The sequence below is a fragment of the Antennarius striatus genome, chromosome 17, assembly GCF_040054535.1.
Source record: "Antennarius striatus isolate MH-2024 chromosome 17, ASM4005453v1, whole genome shotgun sequence".
Taxonomy (NCBI): Eukaryota; Metazoa; Chordata; class Actinopteri; order Lophiiformes; family Antennariidae; genus Antennarius; species Antennarius striatus.
The window spans coordinates 19,969,865-19,996,817 of NC_090792.1; the positions used below are offsets into that span (position 1 = coordinate 19,969,865).

Sequence of the window (26,953 nt, forward strand, 5' to 3'; positions counted from 1 at the left end):
AGGTGCACACAGGTGCGTCTCCATCGGCCCCATTACCTGCTGATCGGTCGGTTGTCGGCTTCCTGACGGTGAAAACAAACCAAGTTCATCCAACCGCGGTTTGAACCTGAACTTTGAAGCCATCTGATTTACTGCATGAGCGACTCGCTTCACCTGACGGCAGGTGCAGAGGTCACACACACACACACACTCACACACACACATCCTGTGCAGACAGAGGACGATTCCATCGACGTTGGACCTGAAGACGAGACGTGAAGGTAAGACCTCCTTCAGAACTTGTTTTCCTGTTGTTGTTCGGAGGTTTAATTTAGAGTTTTGCGATCCTGGATTTATCAACTTGGGTTATTTCAGTCGTGGAGACGAGACGTCTTTATTTCCTGTTGACAGGATGAGTGAATGTCACCAGAACCAGTTGCTTCTGGACCAGGATCAGAATCAGGGAAACGCCCAAAGCAGTTCCCAAAAGCTTCTCCATGAATCGTTACGTAATCCTGTTAAAACATAAAACTCTGACTGGATGGGCGACGTTTAAATAAAAATATGTAAAACTTGATGGATTATGAACTAGTGATCATGAATGTGGGGAAAAATTTAGCTGAAATTAATCCTCTGGAGTTCAATTGAGTTGAAGTAAAATGATGTAAAAGTGAAGAACTCAAGATATGACACACACACACACACACACACACACACACACTGATAGCTGAGGAATTTTTACAGCCGTGTCATATTGAAGGCGTTGCCGCACCTGTCAGCATAAAACAACCCAAATCACGTCCAACCTGCTGACCAATCACGTGACAGGACACGTTCGTCCACGTGTGATGCGTCGTCACAGGCTCCGCCTCCCCAGAGGATGAAGTTTTGGTTAAGATGAATTTAGATTGTTTAGATTTAATTTTTAAATTCTTACTGGATTTGTAAATTCAAGCCTGTTCTTCCAGCCAATCAGGATGGAGGGTGGAGAGGATGGGGCGGGGCGTGTCAAAGAGCTGCAGGAGCAGAGGATGGCGGTCCAGAAGAAAACCTTCACCAAGTGGATGAACAGCGTCTTCGCCAAGAACGGGGTGAGACAGGAAGTTCAGAGGATTGAAAAATAAAACTATGAATTTTTATGAGACTTCCTGTGAGAGAACCAGTACCAGAATCCACTTTGTTGGTTTTGAGGTTTAATTTACCTCAAAGGTAATGAAATATTGGCCAATTTGATGATGGGAGGTGTAATTATTAAAGTATTAAAGGTCTTTTATTATCTCTAATCTATCTGGGTCAGTAAATCTGCTGCGTCCTTTCAGAATAAAAGCTCGGTTCTTGTAGAGCTGGGTTTGATTTCATGTGTTTTCTCTGATCACCGTTGAACCGGTTGAACCCTGAGGCCTTCTGCCGCCAAACATTCCCAGAATTCCTCTGGGATTTGCACCGACTGGTGGCGAGGAGGAGGAAATGCAGAACATTCGATGCGTCTGTTTAATTCAACAAATTCCAATTTAAAATTTAGATTAAAAAATGGATCATCAATCGTCTCGAGAACAATCCATCCATTGGGTGTTTTTCTTCTACAAAAAAACGGAGTGACATGTAGAGGAAGACGTGGTGGATTTATGGTCCCAGAGAGGTTCTGACGCAAATCCACATTTAGAACAAACACTTGTGAGTCTGGGTGGGGCCGACGGGGCCGGGGGCCCCCGTACTGATGGGAATGAGCTGCTCTGACCTGTAGATAACCGGGATGTCCTGAACCCCCGCTGGACGGAGACGTGACGCCTCGCATGGACGAATCACACGATTCAAATCACTGATTTAAGCAGATTTATGATATAAAAATAAAATATGACGAAAATACAGATTTAAAGTCCTGTTTTTAATTTAAGACAAGTTGCAGGGGTCAAAAGGTCACCTGTCCGTCCTCCTCCGTCCTGCAGGAGAGGGTGGAGCTGACTGACGTTTACACTGAGCTGAAAACGGGAGTGACTCTGGTTCGTCTTCTGGAGCTCATCTCCGGGGGAACGCTGCCCCCGCCCAGCCGCCGGAAGCTGAGGGTTCACTTCCTGGAGAACAACAGCATCGCCATCAACTTCCTGAAAAGCAAAGTAACACATAACTCACGGCCGTAAAAGTTGTCATACCCCCACGACACACACACACACACACACACACACACACACACACACACACACACACACACACACACACACACACACACACAGAGAGAACTTTCCCTCATACTGTTTTATTCAGCAGCTGGACTTTGGCTCCCCCTGGTGTTGATAACGATGCATTGCAGCTGATGTTGTTTGAGTTGATCTGATCTAAAACAGTCGTTGTTGTTGTTTTTGTTGTTGTCGTAGTATAGAAAATAAAATGAGCCAATCGGTGTCTCTCTTGTCAGATTCGAGTTGATCTGATTGGTCCAGAGAATGTGGTCGATGGGGACCGGACCCTAATCCTGGGTCTGTTGTGGATCATCATCCTCAGGTTCCAGATTGGACCAATCAACCTGGAGGAGGTAATGAAGCTGGAGTATGAGTATCAAGGCCCTCATCTTCCTCTCATCTTCCATCACATCCCATCCTCTATTTTTCTTACCTTTACTTTATTTTCACTTCTTTCATCAGGCAGGGGGCGGAGCCAGTGTGGCTCATCGCTCGGCGAAGGAGGCGCTGCTGATCTGGTGTCAGAGGAAAACATCAGGTTACCATGGCGTCGATGTGCAAGACTTCTCGTCCAGCTGGAGGAGCGGATTGGCCTTCAACGCCCTCATCCATGCACACAGGTAACACACACACACACACACACACACACACACACACACACACACACACACACAGACACACACACATCAATCTATCCATCCATCCATCCTCCATCCCCTATCCTCTTCCCAGACCTGACCTTTTCGACTACCGCCATCTCCGTGGCGACGACCCCCGGCGTAACCTTGAACACGCCTTTTCCCTGGCGGAGCGGGAGTTTGGGATCATGCAGCTGCTGGAGGTGGAAGACATGGTGGTCCCCCACCCCGATGAGAAGTCCATCATGACCTACGTGTCCCTGTACTACCACTACTTCTCCAGAATGAAGCAGGGCCAGACCATCCAGAAGAGACTCACTAAGGTGTGAACCACCACCAGGGGGCAGCACCGACCCGCTGGGACACATACGTCCCATTTATAATGTAGGGTATGCTCACATGTACTGAGGTAGGACAGGTAGGAGCACTTGATGAGTCTAAATCGAACTCCTCCACCCCCTGCTGGCCGCTGGAGAAACTGCAGCAGCTCCACTCCTGATTGGAACTCATTCACCAGGTAACCGCGGAAACAATGGTGAATCCCTCCCACTCAGTGACTGGCTCCACTTCACAAACTGCTTCCGACTCCTGTCAACCTGGATTACCGTCAGATTAGATCCAGGCCCGACAGGAAGTCGTCTGCTGGTAGAGCCACAACACACAGAACCCTTCAGAGCGTTTGAACGACTAAACGAAGCACCGGATTAGAAAGAGCTGCTGTAAAAGTTCACGACACACAAATAAGATTCAAAATAATGTCATCATTAGATGCTTTTTTATTTAGGTTTATGGGATTAGTAGTGAAGGTTCATGTTCCTGCAGCCTTTCTATCCTATTTCTATCCACAGTGGGCTGTGGGCGGGGCTGCTGATGCTAAACCAATTAGATCAGATCACACAGAGCAACTGATCCACATCCTGCACACATGAAGACAAACTTTACCTGCTGTTGGCTCCTGATCTGAGAAACGGGCGAGGAGGCGGGACAGGATGAAGGGTCAGAGTGAAAGTGGGGTCCGATTGGGCTCAAGGGGAACTGAATTATCAGAGATTTAATGGTGGATTTCAGGGAAACACGGTATAGATTTATTTAAGTCGACGTTTCGTCTGTAAAGTGATGGAACTCTTGAAACAGGATGTGATTCCCTGCAGGGGTGAAAATCAGAAATAAAATATTTACCTGACATTCCAGAGCTTCATGATGCAAACCAGCTATAAGTCATTGAACGGTTTTATTATTACTGATCATCTTTATCAGCTGGAATGCGTTTTTTTCAAATCCAGACGACTTTCTAGCTGTAGCTGCTGTCCTGCATTTTAAACATGTGAGCCTTCTGAGTTTAATTTAGGGTATATTTTAGCTGTGGGCGTGTCGGTACAGTTAGCCGTATGTTGATTGGAGGAAGTCTCAGTAGCCAATGGGGGAAGAGGCTGCACAGGAGAGAATCTTCTGCCAGGTCCCGAAAGGTTGGTTCTCCATCTCTGTTTCATCCTGGCCCTGTTGCCTAGCAACCTTCTAGGAGACTCCTTAGTGAGATGATAACTCAGTCACGAGGTCACTCAAGGCTCGATCGCGGTGTCGCTACGATTGTCATGTTTGTCCCTGTGGGATAACGAAACACAACCAACTGCTCCATTTTTCCCCAAAATGTCCTCAGATAGTCGGGATGCTGATGGAGCTGGACCGCATGAAGGTCCAGTACGAGAGGCTGGTCTCAGATCTGCTTTACTGGATCAAAACCAAGGTAAAAATATTAGATAATTCCATGACGGAACAGATTAAAGACAGCTGTGCCGTGACTGACTGGTTACCGTCTGGTTGAAGGTGGTGCAGCTGAACGACAGACAGTTTCCAAACTCTTTGAGGGAGATGCAGAAACTGATGATGGCTTTTAAAAACTACAGAACTGTGGAGAAACCTCCCAAATATCAGGTACGACAGAACCTCCACTACTTCATCTCCTTGTCTATCCAATGAAAATCAACCCCATCTGTCTGCTTATAGGAACGTGGGGCAATTGAAGCTCACCTGTTCAGTCTGAAGACTCAGATGGCAGCCAACAACCAATGGGCTTACAATCCTCCAGAGGGTATTTAACACACACACACACACCAACAGATATGCTCTCCCATGAGTGGGAGTGCGTACAAGCAAACCTTGGTTTTCGAACACTTTAGACATCGAACAAATCAGAATTTGACCAAAAAAAAAGGTGAGAAAAGTAGAGAGAAATGTGCTTTTTATTTTAGTTTACTGTTTTAACTTAATCTGCGTTCCATTGCCTCTGGTACGAGTTATGGTACCGTAAACTTCTGTCTAAAAGACGACGGTAACTCGTACCTTAGGCTAACCTGATTACCTCCATGTTTTGTTTTTCTGTCTTTCTTTTTCTTTTCGTTTGCTTCTTTCTTTTACATTACTTTGATCTGTTTCATTACTATACAATTTGATATATCAATGACATTATGAAATAACATATCATGTTGAAAAAAAAGGTGGTTTTCTAGCGTCTCGGAACGGATTAAGACCATTTACATTATTTGTAATGGGAAAAATGTATTTGGAATTCGAACAAATCGCTATTCGAACAGCCTTCAGGAACGAATTGTGGTCGGAAACCGAGGTTTGCCTGTATAGATAGATATAATTGTTTTCTGTGTGAAGGTAAAACCCTGAGCGACATAGAGAAGAGTTGGGTTTTGCTGGAGAGAGCTGAAAACGAGCGAGAGCGAGCTTTACTGGAAGCCCTGCTCCGCCTGGAGAACCTGGAGCAGCTGGCCCAGAACTTTGGAAGGAAGGTACCAAAAGATCTCTTTGTGTCCACTTTGTGTGCATCATAAATAACAGAGGAATTCTAGAAGGTGGTCCGACAGTAGTTGCTCGTGAAACATCTGAAAGTACTCAGATTCGACCTACAGTTATCTTGTTTCTTAGGCCACTCTGAGGGAGGGGTACCTGGAGGACACGCTGCGTTTGATCCGTAAGCAGGACGCCCGAATTCCCTCCACCCTGGAGGATGCCCAGGCGACCGGCCGGCGCCTGGAGGCCCTGGCTACCGACGCTCTCGCCAGGGAGCCGCGCTTCGCCGCTCTGAGAGACATGTCTAAGACCATCGAGCGTGGAAACTACCACAGCAAAGATCAGATCACCAGGAGGTGAGAGAAGAAGAGTTGGAGGGACTGAGTTGTTGTTTCTGTGAAGTCTGGGTGATGAAGATGAGACATGAAAATAAATATGTCATCAGCATAGAGGCGAAGTTCCTCTTGAGGACAACACGCTGCAGCCGCTGTTTTAATCGCTTTAAAATAATAAAAAATTTTCTTGAAAGGGAGGAGAACATTAATCGGCGATGGAAGGACCTGCTGCAGCAGCTCCAAGAGCAGAGGGGGCTGCTGGGAAGTGTAGTTGAAAATTTAAGCGTCCTGCGAGACGTCGATCTCGTCTGCCAGGAATTGAAAGAACTGCAGGTGAGTTTACACCAAAACTTCAAGTTATAAGTTAAATTAAGTCGTTCTGAGGGTCTCCCCACTCCCCCTCCGTGTCCGTCTCCAGTCCCAGGCCGGCTCCTCTGAACTGGGCAAACAGCTGACGGAGGTGGAGTCGCTCCTTCAGAAGCAGGATCTACTGGAGGCTCAGATTTCAGCTCATGGTGACACCATCACCGTCATCAGCAGCAGAGCTCTGAAGGCACTCCGTTATTATTATTTGATGAGCTTTTAATAAAATCTGTGTGTTCCATAAAACCTGGCTGTGGTCGTCTTCTCACCTTTCTCCGTCTTTGGTCTCAGGTGAAGGTGAGAGACGGTCAGCAGATCCAGAGCAGAGTGAGAGCTCTAGACCTCCAGTACAAATCCCTGGTGACCCTCAGCAGCAACAGGTTTTCCTTTCTGCTTTCATTTTGGAGAAGCTGATTGAACTTTGTCTGAAGCAGAGATGTTAATGCTTCCTCCTCCTCCTCCTCTTCCTCTCCAGGAGGAGACAGTTGGAGGCCCAGCTGAGGTTGTTTGAGTTCTTCTACGACTGTGAGGAGCTGGAGGCCTGGATCTACGAGCGATGGCTGAGGCTGCAGACGGCGGCGCTGGGACGAGACCTCAACCACATCCAGCTGACCCAAAGCAAGCACAAGGTGGGCACAACACGCCCCCCCGTTGATATCTGTATTGATTTAATTGATTGATGTCATCTACATCCTGTCAGGTTCTGGAGGCGGAGCTCCAGGCCCAGGAGTCTCTGTTCAAGGCAGTTCTGACTCGAGGTCAGGACCTCGTGTCCAAACAGGGTCAGTCCAACCAGCGCTCCATCCAGAAGTGGATCCGCACCTTGAAGAAACAGTGGAGTCACCTGACCGACGACGTGATCGGACACCGCAACCGACTGCAGGCCGCCGCCGCCATCAAACAGGTAGATGATGTCACCATCCAATCAGACGCCTCGATGTTCCTCCGTGTCCCACAAACCACGAGTAAACGCTCTCCTCAGTACTTTGCAGACGCGGCGGAGGCTAATTCCTGGTTGGACGACAGGAAGCCGCTCCTGAACAGCCAGGATCACGGCAGGGACGAGTCCAGCACGGCGGCGTTGCTGCAGCGCCACCTGCGATTGGAGAAAGAGATGGCGGCTTACTCATCGGAGATACGGAGGCTTTCGGAGCAGGCGAGAAGTGCCGCGCAGCTGACGTCTCTGACGGTGAGCAGGGGAATGACGTTCGTGCTCCGTGTGCGACGTGGACACGTCATCATGATGTCATCGCTCAAACCGTGTAGGCGGAGCCTCAGCAGAGTAAGATGGTCCAATACAGTGAGTCCTCTGGAGACGAGGAGGAGGGGCCAGGAGGGGTGTCATCGCTGAAAACTGGTACCAGTGGTGGGAGTGGCTCCTGGAGCTCTGCCTCTCAAGGCGAAGAAAGCAAAGCCAAGGTCCGCTTCAGATACAGCAGAGGTACACAGCAGTGCATGATGGGAAATGTCAAATTGAGTTAAAACAGTTGTAACCCCTGCTTAGACATCTCGTGTTGAAGATGTTATGAGTTGGATTTGATATTTCATTTTTTGCCTGCAGGTAAATAAAAATCAGGCAAATAAAATTAAAAAAAAAAAAAAAAAAAACTTTGTGAAAAGTTTTTGTGATGTAATTTGAATCGATTTGATGTTCAGGTCGGTTTCCGTGGGATCGCAGCGAGATCGTAACCATCATCAGCACCGAGTCGGACGGAGACCAGGTCCTGGCCAGAGACAGCCGAGGAAACCAGCAGCTCATCCCGAAAACATACCTGAACCTGCTGCCAGTCACCGTACGATCAGTGATCAATAACCTTTGAAAATAATAATCATCTTTAAATCAATGAGTCACTTCTGATCAATTGGACGCACAATCATTTCGTAACCATCAAAAACTCACCTTTCGTTTTTCTTCCTTACTGTCTTCAGGCTCCTCCCCCCAGCTCTGCCTCCACCAATCGTGTAGCAGAAAGCCCAAACAGGAAAATCAATCGTCCGAGGCGGAGCCGCTCAATGCGCCGCAGCACGACCGAGATCCAAACAACGTGGCCCCCGGATCCACAGTACCAGAGAGACACTGTGGAGAACACACAGGCCAGCCTGGACCAGGACTACACCGCCCTCAACAACCTGGTTAAGGTGACAGGGGCATTGTGGGAAATGCACTTTCACACAGCATATTTAAAAGAGCTTCTATGAAAAGAATGTTTTGTTTTTTAGTCCAAGACGAGGAGTCTGGAGGAGGTTCTGCGTCTTCATCGCTTCTGCAACAGCTGCCAGGAGTTTGAGTCGTGGATGGAGGACAAGGAGAACATCCTGAAGACCTTCAGGACAGACGCAGACAACCTGGGCGTGGTTCAGGCCAAATACGCGGTAAACATTTAACTCAACAAACTAATTTAAATTAATTTAATTTAATTTAATTGAAATTAAAAAATTTAACTCAACAAACTCAGGTACCCAAAGACACCCGCAGTACTGAAAATTAAAGCCACGTAAAACTCAATTTCCCTTCTTTCTCTTCCAGAACTTCCTGACCGAGCTGGCGAGTGGGCATGGCCAGCTGGATGACATCATCAAAATGGCAAAGGAGATGGCGAAAGGCCGACACAGTAAGCAGCGAGAAATAGAGGCCAGACAGAGGACGGTTTCTAAGAGGTGCAAACTCACTTTATCTTTGATTCCCTGACATGAACCAAACAGGAAGTGGTTAAATCCGGTCTCCTGTGTCTGCTGTCGGCAGGTGGGATCGGATCCAGCAGCTGAAGGACGAGAAAGGTCAGGAACTGCTGAGCATGGCGGACGTTCAGTCCTTCCTGCAGAGCTGCGAGGAGGCTAAAGGTCAGCTGCAGGGTCAGCTGTCCAGGCTGGACGTGGTAGACGTGGGCTGCAGCTCCTTCACCCTCCGGACCGAGGAGGAGAACCAGGTCCAGGTCCTCAAGGATATCCAGTCCTTGGAGGGCAGGATCGCCTACCTGAAGAGTGTCGCCAAGATGTACGGCGGTCTCATTAAAGAAAAATACTAGTGGTTCAACAGTTTTATCAGTTATTTGAAAAAAAACAACCTTCTTGGTCACATTAAAAGTTAACTGTTGAGAAATTTTCAAGACTTTTAACTCACTGGCTGCCAGAACTTTGTACGGATTGATCTCCTTCGGTGGACTTCAGTAGATGTCTTTGGTAGCCAGTGAGTTAAGAACACATTAGGATATTAAACAAGAATGGATCAATAGAATATTGTCCTATTCTCTGTCTTATTGTCTGTGATGTCATTTCCTGGTTTACAGGAAGAAGGACTGCAGTCCAGCAGAGAGTGCGGCCATCTCCGAGGAGGTTCGGGGTCTGGAAGCTCTGCTAAATCAGGTCTGAGTTCAGATTCAGGTCTTAGAACTAGATTCTAAGCATGTTGTAGCAATGGTTCTGGTTGTTCATCCTCTTTTGGAGCAGTTAAAACATCAGGCAGCTGACAGACAGCGCCACCTAGAGGAGGCCCGCAGGCTGCAGAACTTCCAGCAGCAGGTCAAAGAGATGCAGCGCTGGACCGGTTCAGTTCAGGAGCGCCTCCTGCAAGAGGAGGCGGCGACTGACGTAGCCTCAGCTGTGGCCCTGCTGGAAGAACATCAGGATCTCCATCTAGAGATGGAGGAGCAAAGGAGAAGGTAGGTGGGTTCATGCTAGAGCGATGCAGAAGGTCTCAGGATGAGTTCACGGCTTTTGTTTGTTCCCAGATTGAAGGAGATGGAGAGCTTGGGCAAGTCTCTTCAAAAGAGCTCATCTAGCAGAGGGACAGGGGGTGTTGACATCCAAAGAACCCTGGACAATCTCAGCACTGATTGGTCCAAGCTTGACAAGTTGTGGAGCAGCAGGAAGGAGCATTTGGAGCAGGGGTTGGAGCTCCAGAGGCTGAACCAGGAAGGAGACCGGATCGAGGCGGCGCTGTCTGGACATGAAGCCCGACTGAAGGTCAAAGATGTTGGGGTGAGTAGAATTCTGATCTGCTTACGTATTTGGGCCGGGATCAGCAATGACCAAAGCTCCTGGTGCAGGACTCGGTGGACAGCGTCCACAGTCTGCTGGGCCGACAGGAGGAGCTGGAAGGACTCCTGAGAGCTTTGGACCAGAGAGTCGATCATTTTGTGCATCGCAGTCAGGAGCTCGTCAAGCAAAAACACTACGCCGCTAAGTAGTACGACAATTTATTCTCACTTATCAGAAATATATTAACGTCGTACCGGTTTTCATGTTAGTTTGGTCTCAATGTCACGTGAAGCATCAACGGGAGGAGCAGGAGCATCCAAGAGGCCAACAGGAAGTTGAAAGAGAGCAGCTGTCAAAGGAGGACTTTGCTGCTGGCCTCAAAGAAATATCAGGTGCTTCGTCCTCTTCTTCTTCTTCATCCCTGTCTCTGTCCTCTTCCTCTTCCTTCCTCTTAATGTGTCCTAATGCTTTGTCTTGCAGGAGTTCCAGAGAGATTCAGATGAACTCCTTCTCTGGATGGAGGAGAAGTTGAAGATCGCAGAGGACGAGTCGTACCGCGACCCCACCAACATCCTCCTAAAGCTGAAGAGACACGAAGCTGCTGAAAGCGAGATGAAGGCTAACCAAGTCTGGTTGGACGGACTGGTTGAGGTAAACCGCTGCTCACCGGTTCCCAATGACCAATGATTGATCTCCAACTGCTGGACTTCACCGGTCGTCTACTCTACCTGTGTAAATTTGGTCAGCTGGGCCAGGAGATGCTGGCTGAGGACCATCGCAACAGTCAGGACATCAGGAGGAAGTCCGCCCAGCTCAGCAGCCAATGGAGGAGGCTTCAGGACAAGATGGCCGACCGAGGAGACAAGCTGAGGCAGGCGGGACAGCAGGAGCAGCTGATGGAGCTGCTGCGGGTAAGATGGACCAAACACATCTGAGGGTGAACGTCACATGACACTGAAACCCAATCAATCGTCCTTCCTCAGGATGCCAAGGTCAAGATTGAAGCCATCCAATGGATGCTGACCAATGCACCCAAAGGTCACGACCTCCGCTCCAGTCGGCAGCTTCTGAAGGTAAGGTCACCAACTCTTGAAGAATACAATACAGATAAGAGCACAAGCAGTACTTAGCGTGGACGTGGAGCCTGCTGGTGGCCCTTAGCTGTCAGGTCTCTTCACAGGAGCACCAGCAGGTGGAGCAGGAGGCCAAGGAGCTGGCAGAGAAGATCAACTCAATTGTCAGCAGGGCCAAACGCCTTGCCTCCAATCATTTCGACTCGCAGAGGCTCCTCCAGGAGACGGACACCTACCTGAGTCTGTGAGTCGACTCGCGTCACTGTCCATAGTGTTTTTAGGTATGCTAGCTGCAGGGCGAGACGGGTGAGGTGCACAAATGGTCCAAAGATCTTCACAACTTCTCACTGGTCAGATTCTGATCCAGAGGGAAATGGTTTTCACATCCTATAATCAAGGAAACTTTGCCCTTGCTAACAGTCTTTCTTGAAGTTCTCAAAGTTCTTCTGACGTTTTTTCTACTGTAGGTTCAAGTCTCTCCAGGAGCCCCTGGATCGGCGGAGAGCCCACCTGGAGGCGTCTGTGCTCCTGTTTGGTTTTTACCACGATGTGGACCTGGAGCTCAGCTGGATCTCGGAACATCTCCCCGCCTCTGGATCTACGGGATACGACAAGTCTCTGGCTGGAGCCACCAGCCTGATGCAGAAGCACAAGGTACCGGCTGGACTCGGTCGTCACTGATGATAACGGACACCTCTGCTGTTCAATATGATAATATGTGTGTGTTTTCATCTAGGAGCTGCAGGCTGAAGTGAACGCCCATCGAAAACACCTGAAGCACGTCCTTGGGAAGGGGCGGAGCCTGGCAAATTCCTTCAAATCAGAAGGAGAGGACGTGCTTCAAAGGTATACCTGCTTCTGTTTGTCATTTGCATGTGATGATGATGATGATGATGAGGAAGGCAGCGTATGGACTGTTTTCTGTTTCTTTTTCTGCAGGTGCGACCACCTGAATGTGGAGTGGGAGGAGCTAGAAGAGGCCTGCAATAACAGAGCAGCTCACCTGAGCAAAGCTATCACCAGAGAACAGGTGAGGGACAGAGATTCAATTATTATTTGAAATAGATCAGATTTGAAGAGACTCAGTAGATGTACAACAGTGATTCCAATGACCCGAGTCGAGGACTGGTACCGGTCCATGGGTCAATTGGTACCGGTCTGTGTGAGTATGACGTTGGTTATTTTACCTTGTGTAGACGCGCTCCAGGTCCCTCACAGACTGATGTGGTTCTCTGGTACCAGTAGAACCTGGACTGATTCCTCTCTGTCTCCAGCTGCTGTTGGACTGTTCAGAACTGGAGTCCAGGCTGACGGAGACACTCGGTCTGGTGAACACTGACGATTACGGAAAAGACCAGCTGGCCACCCAGAGTCTTATAACCAAACACCAGGTCAGGAAGACCAAAGAGGACCCGGGATCGCGCCCTGTGGAACTCCTACTGCGTCTGTGCATCAGTTGAACCTGCTTGAATATAGATGATTTCCTTCTCATAGGTGGTGGAAGGCCAGCTGGAGGTGCTTCAGATGGAGGTGGAGGACTTGGGGGTCCAAGTGGAGAAAGCGGTGCAGAAGTGGAACCTGGAGGAGCTCAGCAGGCCTTATGGTCGCCTCAGCAGCCTGGAGCAGCAGCTGCAGCACCGAGCTGCTCTCCGGTAAAGACGTCCATACTACTGCTGCTCTGGAGTCGTAAATACGTTTTCCAACTGTCTGTGTGTTCGTCTATCAGGGGTCAGAGGTTAAAGGAAGTCCTCCAGCTCCATGAGTTCATACAGGAAGCGACGGAGTTGGAGGACTGGATGAACCGGCAGAGGCAGACGGCTGAGTCTCAGGATCTGGGCAACGACTACCAACATGTTCAGGTGATATCTTCAGGATTACACAGAGATGAACTACCAAGAAGATGTCTCCGTAGGTATAAAGAAACGTTTGTGTGTGTGTGTCGGATGTTTCAGCTGCTTCGTGGGAAGTTTGAAGGTTTCCTGAAGCAGCTGGAGGTCGGAGAGGAGGGACTCCAGAGCTGCAGTGACCTGGCGGCTCGACTGATCGGAGGCAAACATCCAAAGAGTTCTGCAATCAGAGAGGTCCTGCAGGAGCTCAGGTACGCCAGAGACCGTCGTAGGGTTAGTTAGTTACCCTACAGGAGCATGAAGAACTTTCAGTTGGACAACTTTTTGCAGTGCATTTTGGGAGGATTTAAACGGCGTGGCCAGAGAGCGTCAGGATCAGCTGCAGAAAGCCGAGGAGTGTCACCGCTTTTACCGAGACCTGAGCGACGCGCTGACGCTCATCCAGGTGAGGCGACGGTCATTCCTGCAGATCTTCTGTCCACAGATGGGAAATGAATTTACATCCTCCGTCCATCTCCGTAGGAGAAACAGAAAAGTATTCCCGATGACGTGGCGAAGGATTTGCGAGGACTGATATCGCAGTTGAGGAAACATGAAGCTCTGCTCAACGAACTCGCCGCCATGGAGCAGCAGGTCAGGAAAACACGGGGGAAAAAGTTAATGTTGGAACGTTTTACTGGTGAATCTCGTCCAGGTGAAGGTCATTCAGATAAATCTGAGGGTTTATCATGTGATTTTTGTCACACAAACATCTTCTGGATAATTTAGGTAATAATTTTTTATCCACCACAGTTGCAGGAGCAGCTGGACGCCGTCGACTCCATCATGGACGGCTGCGTCCCTCATTTGAAGCCCCGCCTTGAGGAGGTGCAGCAGGAACTGGTGGAGCGGTGGGAGGGGCTTCGTTGCCAGGCAGAGCAGAGAGGGGAGGAGCTTAAACTCACACATCACAGATACCTGTTCCTCAATATGGTGAGGACTGATCGATTCCTAAACGACCAATCGCGTTTCTCAGATCTCACCAGTGGGTCTTTGTTGCTCTCCAGGCGCAGGATTACTTCCTGTGGTGCAGCCAGCTGATTGGCGCGATGGTTGCCGAAGAGAGCATCAGCGACTTGGGGACCGCTGACTTCCATCTGGCCCAGCATCAGCAGCTGTGGGCTGAGATGGAGGCCAGACAGGAAACCTACCAGCAGGTTCTGGACATGGGGGAGGAGGTGCAGGCGCAGGACGGAGCAAACAGGAAGGAGGTGAGAGGAAGTGAACTTCCAACGCGTGACGTCTGGCGTCTGAGGTCTAGAACCGGGTGGTGGTGTTCTTCCAGGTGCTGGAGAAGCTGGAAGCTCTGAAGGCCAAGCGGCGCAAACTGGAGGAGCAGTGGAAGAAGAAGCAGAGCTGGTTGGAGGGCGTCCACCTGGAGCAGGTGTTCTACAGAGATGTCAGCAGCGTGGACAAAACCTCCAGCTCGCAGGAGGTACGACCTCCATTGGGTTTGTTGAATGAGGAACGTGAAATTCAGCATCTGATCAGAGGTCAAACGTCCACAGATCCTGTTGCAGAACAGCACTCTGGGAAATACGGTGGACGAGACGGAAGGTTTAATCAAACGCCATGAAGCCTTCGAGAAGCTTCTCAATTCACAGGAGGACAAGGTCTGCTCTGCGTTTTAGTTTTTATACCTTCATAAAGAGATGATGTCATTATGAGCGTCTACCTTGAGGTGAGGCGTTGCGGCGTTCTCATAAACCCCGCCCCCTCTCTCCGTCTGGCGCAGCTCTCCTTGTTAAGGGAGTTAGCGGAGCATCTGAAGACGCAGCTGAGTCGAGAAAAGAGCGGAAACGTCCGAAGCAAACTGAAGACGCTCCTCCAACGACGCGATCGGATCAAAGAGATGTCGGCCAGACGCAGGGAGGAGCTGGAGATGTCCAGGATGCTCTGCATCTTCAACAGGGATGTCCAAGAGGTAATCACTTCTGTGAGTGAACATTGCTGCAGGTCCAGAAGGTTGGTTCTAAACGGTGGTCTCTTAGGCAGAGGAGTGGGTGTCTGAACGGATGCAGAAAATGGCAGAGGACGGTAGAACCGACCTCAGGGACCTGCAGGCCAAGATGAAGCTTCTCCAGAAACATCAGGTGTTTGAAGCTGAGATCCTGGCTCACGGAGAGATCATCAGCTCCGTGCTGCTGGTAAGAAGAACTGATGGAACTGATGGAGATGTAAGGAGACAAGACCTCTGAAACATCATGGACTTGTTTATCTCTTCTCTTCAACCCAAGACTGGAGAGAAGCTGGTCTCCCTTCACCACCCAAGGTCCAAGGAGGTGAAGAGGAGTGCAGCCACCCTGGAGCTCCACTGGGGGGAGCTGAAGAAGGCCATGGCGACCCGAGGGAAAGCTCTGGAAGACAACCGAGACTTCCTGGAGTTCCTGCAGAAAGTTGAAGAAGTGGAGACGTGGATACGACACAAGGTGTGACGGGCAGACGGATGGGCGGGATGTGAAGCTGAGATGTGTTTCCTGTGTGTGATGTCACCATTCGGTTTGTGCTGCAGGAGGTGATGGTGAACGTCGGCGATGTCGGGAAGGATTACGAACACGGACTCCAGCTGCTGAAGAAACTCGGCGAGTTCAGGGGGACTGGAGGCGGGGTGAGGAACCGCTGATGTTTGTCCCGTTTTTAAGACTCACAAGTTTGATTCCAGTCCGTCCAACCATCGAAAGTTAGTCCAGGCTTCTTTGCTCCGGGTCCACTGGTGGGTTTCTAACTTCACCAGTGGACAAAACCCTGAGTCAGATGGACGGAACTCCGTCAATCCCAAGACGACCACTCTTTCCTGATAGTACCGTCCTCTTGAACGCCAACACTTTCTAGATCCTATAGTCTTCAGCTTAAGGTCTAGTCATGTTATAAAGGTATGTTCAAGGTATGTTCAATCTGTAGGACGCGACCGTAGATGACGCTCACATCACAGCCATCAACAGACTGGCGTCCAAACTGGAGAAGAGACAAAGCGTTGAGGAACTGGCCACCGTCAGAAAGAGGAGGCAGCAACTCAACGACAGGTAACGGTTACGGTTCTACTTACCTCCACGGGGTGTTTTCCTCACCTTAAACCAATGTCTACCAGGTGGAGTAAGTTTCATGGAGATCTGAACAAATACAAGAAGAAGCTGGAGGGGGCTTTGGTTGTCCATGCCCTCATCAGGGAGCTGGAGGAGGTGAGAGACCGAGCCTACGAGAAGGTGAGTCTCCTCCTACCGTAGAGCGAATGTGATGCCTCTGGCTGAAACACACCTACGGGTACAGGAGGAAGTTGTCATGGTCACTCCCGTGTGTCGGTAGATGCTGCTGCTGCAGGGTCAGGACTGTGGGTTCGACGTGGACAGCGTGGAGAACCTGATCAGACGCAACGAGGAGACAGAGAGAGAGGTCTGGGTCATCCAGGAGAGGTCAAAGGTGAGTTGGAGGACTTGTTGAATAGTCTCCAGACAAGGATGTTGGTGTACATCTGGTGTAGATCTACCACTCTTCCTTCATCGTCTACTTAGGAGCTGGAGAAGGAGGTCTCAGATCACCTTAAGGCTCGATCGGTTATGAGCAGCAACGTGAAAGACAAGCAGAAAGAGGTTCAGATGACTCTGAAGTCTCTGGACAAGGAGGTGAAACTGAGGTGAAGATGTTTTTCATGACTAGTTGAAGATAAGCATCCAGTTGTTTGACTGGACCTAAAGACTATGAGATGGACTCAGGTCAGACGCTGCTTGTTTAGGAAGGAGAAGCTGCAGGAGGCGCACCAGATGCAGCTTTTCAAAGCCAACCAGCGCCTCCTGCTGGAGTGGAGTCTGAAGCAAAGCAGTGAGATGACAGAGAAAGGTCTTCCTAAGACCAGAGATGAAGCCGATCGCCTCATCGTTGAGCATCAAGACTGGAAGGTACGAGTCGTGTCTTGATGCATTGAAGCCATCTTATGTTCTTTAACATTATTCACTTATTAATTTCTGTTTATTTACATTTAAAAGTCGGTCACACGTAAAACGTGAACCGCTCTGACTCATCCGTGTTGTTTGTCCAGACGGAGATCGACGCCCGAGCCGAGCGCATCGACTCTGTCCGGGACTTCGGGTTGGGTCTGATCCGGTCGGGTCACAGGTCGAATGTGGAGATCCATAAGGCCCTCAGTCAGCTGGAGGAGGCTAAAACTGGACTGGACCTGGCCTGGAAGAACCGGAGCACGACGCTGGAGCAGGCCAGAACCCTACAGGTGATCCCAGGTTTTTCCTACGTATGATGGACAGAGGAGCTAAAACGGTCAACGATGTTGGATTGATCACTTCTAATGACTATTTTTGCATTAATTGTGCTGATTATGTGTTCACACAGGTCTTTATGGGCCGCGTAGAGCAGTGTGAGAGCTGGCTCAGCAATAAGGAGGCCTTCCTGTCCAATCAGGACCCGGGGGTAAGACCCAACTGCCTGTATTTTGTACCAAACATGTCAAACTCACCCGTTTTGGGGTATTTAAAGGTATAATTTCAACATTGGTTCTGGTCTTGCGCTGGTCCAGAGCTCTGTGATGGAGGTGGAGACCATGCAGAAGAAGCAGGTTCAGTTCGAGGAGAGTCTGGAGGCTCAGGTGGAGCAGCTGGAGGAGGTGGAGAAACTGGCCCAGACGATGATCCAACAGAAGCACTATGACTCCGACAGCATCAGAACCAAGAGCCGAGCGCTCGCTGCCAGGTAACCAGAACCACCGACACCCTCAGGAGTCGATCCCGGGGTGGAAAAGGTTCCAAAGTTGTGATTTTATAAACTTTTAAACTAAAGTTTTCCTTCCTGTTCGATCTCTTTCCTCTGTTTAGGTGGAGTCAGCTTCAGAATCGGACCCGGTCCCGTCGCAAAGATCTGGATCGATCTCTGCAGCTGCAGCAGTTCGTGTCCGGCTGCTACCAGGTTCTTAACTGGTTGTGTAAGTGTGTGTGTGTGTATTTTTATGTGTGTGTGTTAAACGTGTGTGTCTTCCAGGTGTGTGTGTGGCTGAACGAGCGTAACGCCGTGGCGTTGGACGAGACCTGGAGGGAACCCACCAACCTTCAGGCCAAAGTGCTGAAACATCAGAGCTTCGAAGCCGAGATCCTCGCCAACCGTTACCGGGTGGATGCGCTCACCCAGGTGGAGTGTGTGTGTGTGTTATCTTTATTTAGACAGTGTGTAAAAGTAGAGGCAGGGCTTCCATTGACAGGAAGTAAGTTATGAGCGGTGATGTCACTGCACAGGAAGGAGAGAAGCTGCTCGCTGATTCCCGTCCGGCTGAGGTCAAAGTTCGACCTCGACTCAGAGAGGTGACGGACAGCTGGGACGCTCTGATCCGCAACAGCAAGGAGAAGAAAACCCGGCTGCAGGAAGCCTACCAGGTTCATTTACTGTGGTTATTAAAGTCACATGACCTTAAGCAACATGAAGGATTCCTGGAGGGGTTAAACGGCTCTTCCTGTCCAGGCGCTGCAGTTCCAACGCTCCCTGGACGACATGGAGCAGAGCATCGAGGCCGTGGAGAGAGAGCTGGCCAATGGGGACTGTGGAGGCGACCTGCCGTCCGTCAACAGGCTCCTGAAGGCCCTCCAGGGCCTGGAGGAGGAGGTGGACGGACACAGGGATCGAATCCAGGTCTGGAAGGAAGTTGGATTTTATTTTTTAATCCACCTTAAAAATGATGGTTTGATATCTGACGTCTGTTAATTCAACAGAGTTTGGTGGAAACGGCAAAGAGCTTCCACTCTCAAGGAAACTTCCTGGCTGAGGAGATCCAGACCCGAGTGGCTCACACCATCGACAGGTGAGGACGGTCGGTATCAGGTAACGTCAGACCGGATGGATCCTGACCCTCGATGCTGTGACTCAGGTACAACAGTCTGTCGGAGCCCCTGCAGAGCCGCCGGGACATCCTGGAGGCCTGGCAGGTTCTGTTCCAGTTCTACCGGGACCTGGAGGAGGAGGTGGGCTGGCTGAGCGACAGGATGCCCTTCATCGCCGCTGCAGACTGGGGCAGCTCCCAGAGCGGCGCCCAGCAGCTGCTGCACAAGCATCAGGTACGGAGTTCAGAAAAAAAAACAGACCTGAAACTACCGTGAGGGGGGAATAAGTTCTGTTCCTCGATCAAAAAAAAGTTTATTTTATCGATTTGTTGTTCAGGCTGTGATGCAGGAGATCTCCAACCGTACCCCATTGGTCCAGGCAGTTCAGGAGGCGGGGCATAGCCTGGTGGGAGACTCACACATTCTGGTTTACATACAGGTAAACCTCGGCTGACGTCGCGTCTCCTGGAACCGATTAGCGACGTTAGCTGAGGTTCACCTGTTCCTAAATATGTTGGATAAGACGTTAACAGTCAGGTTGTGGCGATCCCTGCAGGTCAAAGGTCGACACTTTGCAGCTCACGACATCCAGGAGCGTCTGGAGGAGATGAACAGTCTCCACCAGGAAGCCATGGTGGAAGCAGAGAGGAAGAGGAAGCTGCTGCAGGAGGCTCTGAACATCTTCACCTTCCTCACAGAGGTGAGTCCGTCCTGGTTGTCTGAGCCCGTGTGAGCGGTTCGTAAGGTGCGTTTGTTCCAGGTGTCTGAGCTGGAGCTGTGGTTGGAGGAACACCTCCGGGCTTTAGAGTCACGGGATTGTGGGAGGAGCGAGGAGGCGACGGAGGCGCTCCTGAGGAGGCTGGACTCTGTGGACGTGGAGCTGGAGGGCAAGAAGACCAGCGTGGAGAAGCTGCAGGAGACGGGAGCCTCGCTGCAGCGCTGTGGACATCCCAACAGGTAACGGAACACCTGAAGGGTCAGGAGGTCGACTCCGACCCGATCCTAAAGTCTTCTGGTCTGTGTCTCAGCCACCTGGTCGCCGAGTCCCTCCCAGGTGTCCTGGAACGCTTTGAGAGTCTCCTCCAACTCTCCTGCGCTCGTCGCGTCGCCCTGGACGACCAGCTCCGCCTCTACACCTACGAGAGAGAAGCTAAAGAACTACAAACATGGCTGACCTCCAAGAAGGCTGTCGTCGAGTCCAAAGATTGCGGGCAAGACCTGGAGGATGTAGAGGTTAGTCCCTACCTCTAATCCAGGTCCAGCACCAGGATATAAACTTAGGTATAAACAGCCCAGAACCCCCCAACTTCAAATCTTCTCGTTCCCCGAATGTTCCACCTTTGCAGGTCCTCCAGAAGAAGTTAGAAGTTGTGGTGTCGGAGATATCTCTTCTGGGTAGGAGCCGACTGAGTTCGGTGCAGCAGCTCGGCGCCGCCCTGCAGGAGGACGGTCAGGTCCGGAGGAGGGAGGAGAACCTCAGGAGGCTGTGGGACGAGCTGGAGGCCAGCATCAGGACCAGAGAAAAGGTACGACACAGCTAAACATCACGTCACGCCGACATCAGACACCCATGAGAGTGATGGTCCGTCCTGTGTCGACCAGAGTCTGCAGTCCGCCAAGGAGGTCCATCAGTTCCATCACGATGTGGAGGAGCTGAAGAGCTGGATGGCCGAGAAGGAGGCGGCGCTGGAGGCGGACGACCAGGACCTGCAGTCCATCCAGACGCTGTTGCAGCAACACGAGGCGCTGGAGGTACGACAAACAGGAAGTGGAAGGAGTTCAAGTCAACTAATCCAACCCCAGTTTGGTTCAATGACCTTCAAAGCGTCTGTTCCCATCAGAGGGACCTGGTTCTGATCTCCGATGAGGTCACCAGGAACCGGGAAGAGGGCCGGGCTCTGAGCAGGAGGCATCCAGAGTCCAGGACCGCTGTGGTCCAGAAGCTGGAGGAGCTGGGGGCCTCCTGGGCCAACATCCAGGAGAAGGCTTCCCAGAGCCGAGCCAGGCTGGGCCAGGCTGAAGACATGCAGAGGTTCTTGTCCCTCTGGACCGAACTGGTGTAAGTTCTCCTGGTTCTGCGTCTATACGTGTCGTTTAGAGGTGGAGGAGAGTCCTGGAACCGTACCCATCTTCTGTCCTAGGACCTGGTGGAGGGAGATGCTGACCCTGGTCCAGGTGGAGTCGTTGGGGGCGGATGGAACCGACCTGGAGCAGCTGGTGAAGAAACATGACGAGTACCGCCTCCAGATCGACAGGCAGCTCGGCAAATCACGGGCCGTGAAGGAGGAGGGCGGGAACCTAATCGAGGAAGGGAACTTCATGTCCCAGGAAGTAAGGCGTGGTCTTCTGACATGTGACAGGAAACAGGACAGCTTTGATGTCTCCTATCACCCCCCCCCCCAGGTTGAAGAGCGTCTCCGTGAGCTGGAGGAGCTGGAGGAACGGGTCGAGAAGGTTTGGGAGGAAACGAGGCTCCTCTACGAGGAGGAGCTGGAGATTCTTCTCCTCCTGAGGGAGCTGGAGCAGGCGGAGCGCTGGCTGAGCTCCTACGAAGCCACCCTGATGTCTGAGGACTACGGGGTAGGTCCCTCAGGGGATTCTGGGTAGTTCTGGTGATATTAAGAAAGGATGGAGAGAAACAGGATGATCAGACCAGCAGCTTACGTTCCTGAAACATCTTCTCTTCCTCCAGGACTCGGTGTCTGACGTGATGGAGCTCCTGAAAAGGCAGGAGGACCTGGAGGCCTTGATCCAGGCCCAGACCGACCGTTTTATGGCGCTGCAGAAGAAGAAAACGCAGGTGAACGTTAAAACAAGCGAAGAAGAGCGGGTGCGGATGGAGATGTGGAGGTGAAACGCCGTTTTGTTTCTGTTCTCAGAGGGAGAAGAGGCTCGGTCTTCATCAACACGACGTCCTGGATCCCGAGGAGAAAACACCTCCAGCCAGAGTTTCATCCCTGAGGAGGAAACCGTCCAATCCGAAGGCTCGGTGGAGCTCCGCCTCTGGAGGAACCATCCATCGAGTCGGCAGCGGCAGGACCTCCAGATCCAGCCTGGTGGACAAGCCTGGTGACCCCCCCAGTCCGTCCCCCCGACCTTTGACCTTTGAGTTTGGCTTGAGGAGAAGCTTCAGTTCCAGCAGGAAGCTGCAGACAGAAGAAGCCAGTAGTCCTCCTGTTAGCCCCGCCCCCACCCTGACCAGGTGGCACCGGAGGAGTCGAACCAGCAGCTCAGACGTGACGCCCCCTCCCTCTCCAAAACGTCCTCAGATGCCTCCACCCGCCTCATCTCCACCTCACCCATCCCCTCAGGTCTCCATTTCTCCATCATCAGACGAAGACCACCGCCCCCGGTCCAAACCGCCCCTCCCTCCAAAGCCTCACATCTCCGCAGAGCAGACGGTCAGTCGCCGCCCAGGAAGACCCAGGACCCCCCCGGACTCACCTCCACCAATCAGAGCGCTGGCTGCTCCGACTGCACCTCCACCTCCACCTCCATCGGTCGCAAAGAGATCTCCTCCTGACTCTCCACCAGCTGTTTGGAGATCTTCTCCACCTGAACCTCCTCCTCCATCAGTCACAGAAAGATCCACTCCACCTCCACCAATCAGAGCGCTCGATGCTCCCACTGCACCTCCACCTCCATCGGTTGTTCAGAGATCTTCTCCACCTGAATCTCCACCACCATCACCTTCAGCAAGCAGAGACCTGAGGACACCGATTACTGAAGATCACGCTCTGCCTGAAGCACCATCTGCTGCTCCTCCCATTGGTCCACCTGACTCCCCGCCTCCTGCACCAATCACAGGGGAAGACTCCAGGTCACCTGACCTCCACGCCCCAACAACGGAACGACCTCCATCTCCTTCACACAGTCAGAAGTTAGAAGGTCCGTCTGAGGAGGAACCCGGCGCTGCCCTGGAGGTAAGAACTCAAAGCAAATGAAACGCTGTGACTTCATGACAACTCAAATCTGATTGGTTCTTCCACACCTGTGCTAATGCTAGCTAGCAGCAGCTCAACCAACCAGAACGGAGGGAATCCTGGAGATCAAACTGAAGCAAGTAGGAAACAAGGTGAGAGCCCTGATGGTAGGCTGAACAAACAAACCAACCAACCAACAAGCAAACAAACAAAACAACAAACAGATCAACAAACAGATCAACAAACAAGCAAACAAACAGAAATGATGGTTAAATGATGGTATTATATTTACAATCTTAAGCCCTGAATGAGCCGTGCTCATTGGCTGACAGGTGTGTTTTGTCTCATTGTGATTGGCCGCTGTTGTTGCAGGGGGTGGAGCACTGGGAGGAGGTGTTGGCTGTCCTGGAGGGCGGGACTCTGACTCTGTTCAGAGACGCAGAAGCTGCTGCACAGGTATGTAAAAAAAAAAAAAGGAGCACGAATGGACACGCCCACAGCCCCGCCCCCACATCTTGTAGTGATGTCACATGGCGGCGCCGTTTGAAGCCAGCTTCGCCGTGATTCAGTTTTAGGACTACACAACCATTGTGAGTCACATGATCGATGGATTCTGACATGAGTTCGACTACCGGAGCGTTTGTGTCGTGTTTCCTAGGAAACGCCCAGGTGGCCTCCCATCAGTGTGGGCGGAGCCATGTGCAGGGAGAACCTTCACAGCAGGATGAAGGAGCACACGTTCAAACTGATGTGAGGCGCATGGCGTCGCTCACGTTGATGCCCCCTTGTTGTTGTTGTTGTTGTTGTCATTGTTGTTGACGTTGTGTTTCCTGTTGTGGGTGGCGTCATGTGACCTCAGACTGGAGGACGGCAGTCAGTACGTGTTCGCAGCTTCCAGCAGGAACCTCCAGCTGATGTGGATGAAGAAGCTCCAGAACTGTGAGGAATCGGCCAGCAGCGAGTCCGACGACTCGGGGTAAACACACACACACACACACACACACACACACACACACACACACACACACACAAACACAGATATTAAACTCTTGCTGCAGGAGGGCGTCGTCCGTCAACCTGAGTCTGGAGAGATTGGCCGACGCCCCGGACGATTCCAACCAATCAACCGACAGGAGGCCTGAGCTCCTGGAGAGACAGTTATCAGCAGAGGGCCCGCCCCCTCCAAAGCCCCCCCACACCTACTACAACAAACACCGCTACCCCGACGAGGGCGGGGTCCAGGTGGCAGGTGAGACGCCGCCGTTAGCATCAGCAGCTTGCATCACGTTATTCAGGGGGATATTTTAGCCTGATTGGGGTTTTTTTTATTCACAGGCACAGAGCGCGCTCAGAACCACCCCCCCTCCATTCACCCACCTCCACCCGGCAACTTGGACCCCCCAGCTGTGGCCCCCCAAGGGTCAGACGACAGCGTGAGCAAGGAGAAGTCGAGGAAGAGCGTCTTCAGGAAGCTTTTCAATAAGAAGTAGAAACGGTTGGTTCCTCTGACTCCGCCCATCGGTCTTCGTCATCACCGGTGGGTCTTCGTCATCACCGGTGGGTCTTCGTCATCACCGGTGGGTCTTCGTCATCACCGGTGGGTCTTCGTCATCACCGGTGGGTCTTCGTCATCACCGGTGGGTCTTCGTCATCACCGGTGGGTCTTCCTCACCACCTGATCTCAGGCCTCAGACTCTCTCTAATGAATCCAGACAAACCTCTGTTTGTTTTTGAGCCCCTGAACGGGAGCGCCGGGTGGGTTTCAGATGCGACCTGAACGTTTCCCGGCGCTCTAACGTCTCCGTCTGAAGAGCAACGATCTCCATGTCTGAAAAGTGACGCCGATTTACAGCAAATTACCTGATTTAATTCAGCTCCGCCGGCTGAAACGATGCTTCAGTTTAGTGATTTCATATTGATTCTGGGTTTTTTTTTGCTAAATGAATCCATTTATTTATTAATGAGCAGCCGATCCAAACAACTTGAGATCCATCCTCTCCTCCATTCACTCCGATCAATCAGTCATTCATTAGGATAATGAGTCAGATTAAGACTCCAGAGGTGTCAGGAGTTCAAACGCTCCCGTCTGGAAAATTAAAGCCAATTTGAGTCGTTGAGACGAACCGACTGCAGCTCCTGAATCATAAACACGTGATGTCATCAATACTCCACTAACTAGTCATCTCATTTCGTTTATTGATCGCTTTAAGACTTCCACGCTGTTTATAGTGTTGTAAATTATGAAATATTATTGAATTTGATTGACTGAATCGTGCTGAATAAATATCTCCATGTGACTTCTTTCTGCTCCTTTTTTCTCTCAGAGGATTTCTGTGCAAACTATCAATGTATTGATTGATTGATTGATGTAAATGCTTTGAATGAAACAGAATGGAGGCTTTTTAAAACTCAGTAAACTACTTTTATTTAAACTAAACTCACACACTTGTGTTTGGAAACACCATCTGTAGTTTTAGAGGTTGTAGTTCCCCCTTTCGGCCTCAGAGTGTCGCTGTTGTTAAACTAATGCGCCTCCTCTCGCCTCCGGGCTCTCTCCATTTAAATCTGCGGCCTCCAGCTGGCGGATTGTCCAGTTCAAAAGTTTATTTTCAGCGATTGGCATTGATTGAACCATTAACCCTGCAGCGACAACACCGCTAATGGTTTTCCAGCATGTTTTTCCGCCGCAAGTCAGCAGGAAATTCTCTCCGGCCGCGGTTCGCTCGCATTTTCTGCTCTTTATTTAATAATCCCGACTCGTCTCTCTCTCCTCAATTGATGTTTTAAAGATGCAAAATCAATCTCGACCTGCAGGCAGTGAGGCCGCAGAACAAAATAACAGACATGAGGGGAGATTTCACACAAGTTGTGGAACAAATTTCGGGATTTTGAGGCGAAGATTGAAACGAAAATATTGGAAACTTTATAAAAATGCTGTCAGATTACTTAATCCGAGGAAAGTAAGGATTACTTGTTGCGGCGTCAACTGTGTGATTATAATATCTGGTATTTGATTATTATTAAGAAGCCAAATTAAGACCTGAAAATAACAAAAAAAAAGCTTTTATAATCAGAGAACTGGGAAGAGATTCGATTCAAAAGGCCCGAAAGAACGAAACGATTTCAACCGAACATAAACCCTACTAAAACAGACCACGTGATTTATTTTTCCGTTAATGTGTGTTTGAAGTGTCATGTTTTTCATTTGATGTGTGTTATTTCACATTGAACGGAAAATAAAGCCCCGTTTCTACTCGAACAAATAACCGTTCTTGTGTCTGAGTTGATGTTTGCGACCCGGAGCATCGGTTTGACCGTCGCTGGGATTTGAACATTTGTTGGAGGTGTTTTGGCCCCTCGGGGCCTCCGTCTCATTCCTCCTTCATCATTCAGTTCACGGCGACAGAGGAGAGAAGCCAGCGGGTGACCCGGGTTAATCTGTGTGAATCCTGCTGCAGTTCAAACCAGTGGAACCAGTTCAATAACCGGTTCAATCCACCGACATCTCCGAGGATCTGCTGAGGAGGAACCGCGGCACGTTTCCACGGTTTATTTTTTTATTTTCGGAGGTCAGACTGAATCCTTTCTTGAGGTTTTTTTTTTTTCCTTGTGTGTTTTCTTCAGGTTTCAAAACCGAATAAAACATTTGTGAACGGGGTTGTGCATGTTTTCCTCCTCAAAATCCAAAGGTTTTATTCATGGCGTCATCAAACTAAATATTTCATTTAATTTTCACAAAACATCGACAACTGTAAAGTATTATTCATGTGAATTTGGGGTTTTTAGATGAATAATTTGTTCAAAGCTTAATTCTAAACAATATATTTTACTATATTCTGGTTTCATTTGGAGAAATGTGAAAATTTTAGGCAACAAAAGACGTCCAAACCAAAGATAACAGTTTGTTAAAACTGATTCATTGAACAAGACAAGCATTATTAAAATGATAATAAATATAAAATAAAAACAGGACTGTGGCAGCAGAATTG

At 50.3% G+C, this 26,953-nt stretch overlaps 1 protein-coding gene across 2 annotated transcripts; it reads left to right on the top strand.

Annotated features, from left to right (window-relative positions):
* Positions 1-112: 112 nt before the first annotated feature.
* On the top strand, positions 113-26,101 carry sptbn5 (spectrin, beta, non-erythrocytic 5). 2 transcript variants are annotated; one of them, XM_068339060.1, is made up of 79 exons: positions 113-1,070; positions 1,926-2,093; positions 2,393-2,509; positions 2,619-2,776; positions 2,889-3,117; positions 4,452-4,538; positions 4,619-4,726; positions 4,799-4,883; positions 5,459-5,592; positions 5,729-5,949; positions 6,123-6,261; positions 6,347-6,481; positions 6,583-6,671; positions 6,767-6,920; positions 6,992-7,195; positions 7,274-7,480; positions 7,558-7,732; positions 7,948-8,084; positions 8,221-8,430; positions 8,512-8,664; positions 8,819-8,949; positions 9,035-9,286; positions 9,579-9,654; positions 9,739-9,950; positions 10,020-10,269; positions 10,338-10,477; positions 10,562-10,661; positions 10,750-10,920; positions 11,016-11,180; positions 11,253-11,342; positions 11,450-11,586; positions 11,810-11,996; positions 12,079-12,188; positions 12,282-12,372; positions 12,617-12,733; positions 12,837-12,994; positions 13,069-13,201; positions 13,295-13,440; positions 13,520-13,634; positions 13,712-13,822; positions 13,982-14,161; positions 14,236-14,439; positions 14,514-14,663; positions 14,737-14,841; positions 14,964-15,152; positions 15,220-15,375; positions 15,466-15,657; positions 15,741-15,836; positions 16,130-16,251; positions 16,317-16,431; positions 16,532-16,645; positions 16,738-16,859; positions 16,959-17,121; positions 17,262-17,450; positions 17,570-17,647; positions 17,754-17,926; positions 18,049-18,139; positions 18,212-18,358; positions 18,463-18,600; positions 18,686-18,853; positions 18,934-19,022; positions 19,089-19,275; positions 19,379-19,447; positions 19,598-19,741; positions 19,802-19,998; positions 20,070-20,274; positions 20,388-20,567; positions 20,644-20,793; positions 20,883-21,100; positions 21,183-21,372; positions 21,445-21,621; positions 21,734-21,841; positions 21,921-22,964; positions 23,048-23,116; positions 23,337-23,420; positions 23,623-23,714; positions 23,824-23,940; positions 24,023-24,213; positions 24,300-26,101. In XM_068339060.1, exons 1-79 carry the CDS (start codon positions 957-959, stop codon positions 24,452-24,454), a joined length of 12,474 nt encoding a protein of 4,157 aa, XP_068195161.1. In that variant the 5' UTR covers positions 113-956; the 3' UTR covers positions 24,455-26,101. The 2 variants fall into 2 exon arrangements, with proteins under 2 accessions (XP_068195161.1, XP_068195162.1); XM_068339061.1 differs by lacking the exons at positions 113-1,070; positions 1,926-2,093; positions 2,393-2,509; positions 2,619-2,776; positions 2,889-3,117 and adding an exon at positions 3,648-4,260.
* Positions 26,102-26,953: the final 852 nt, after the last annotated feature.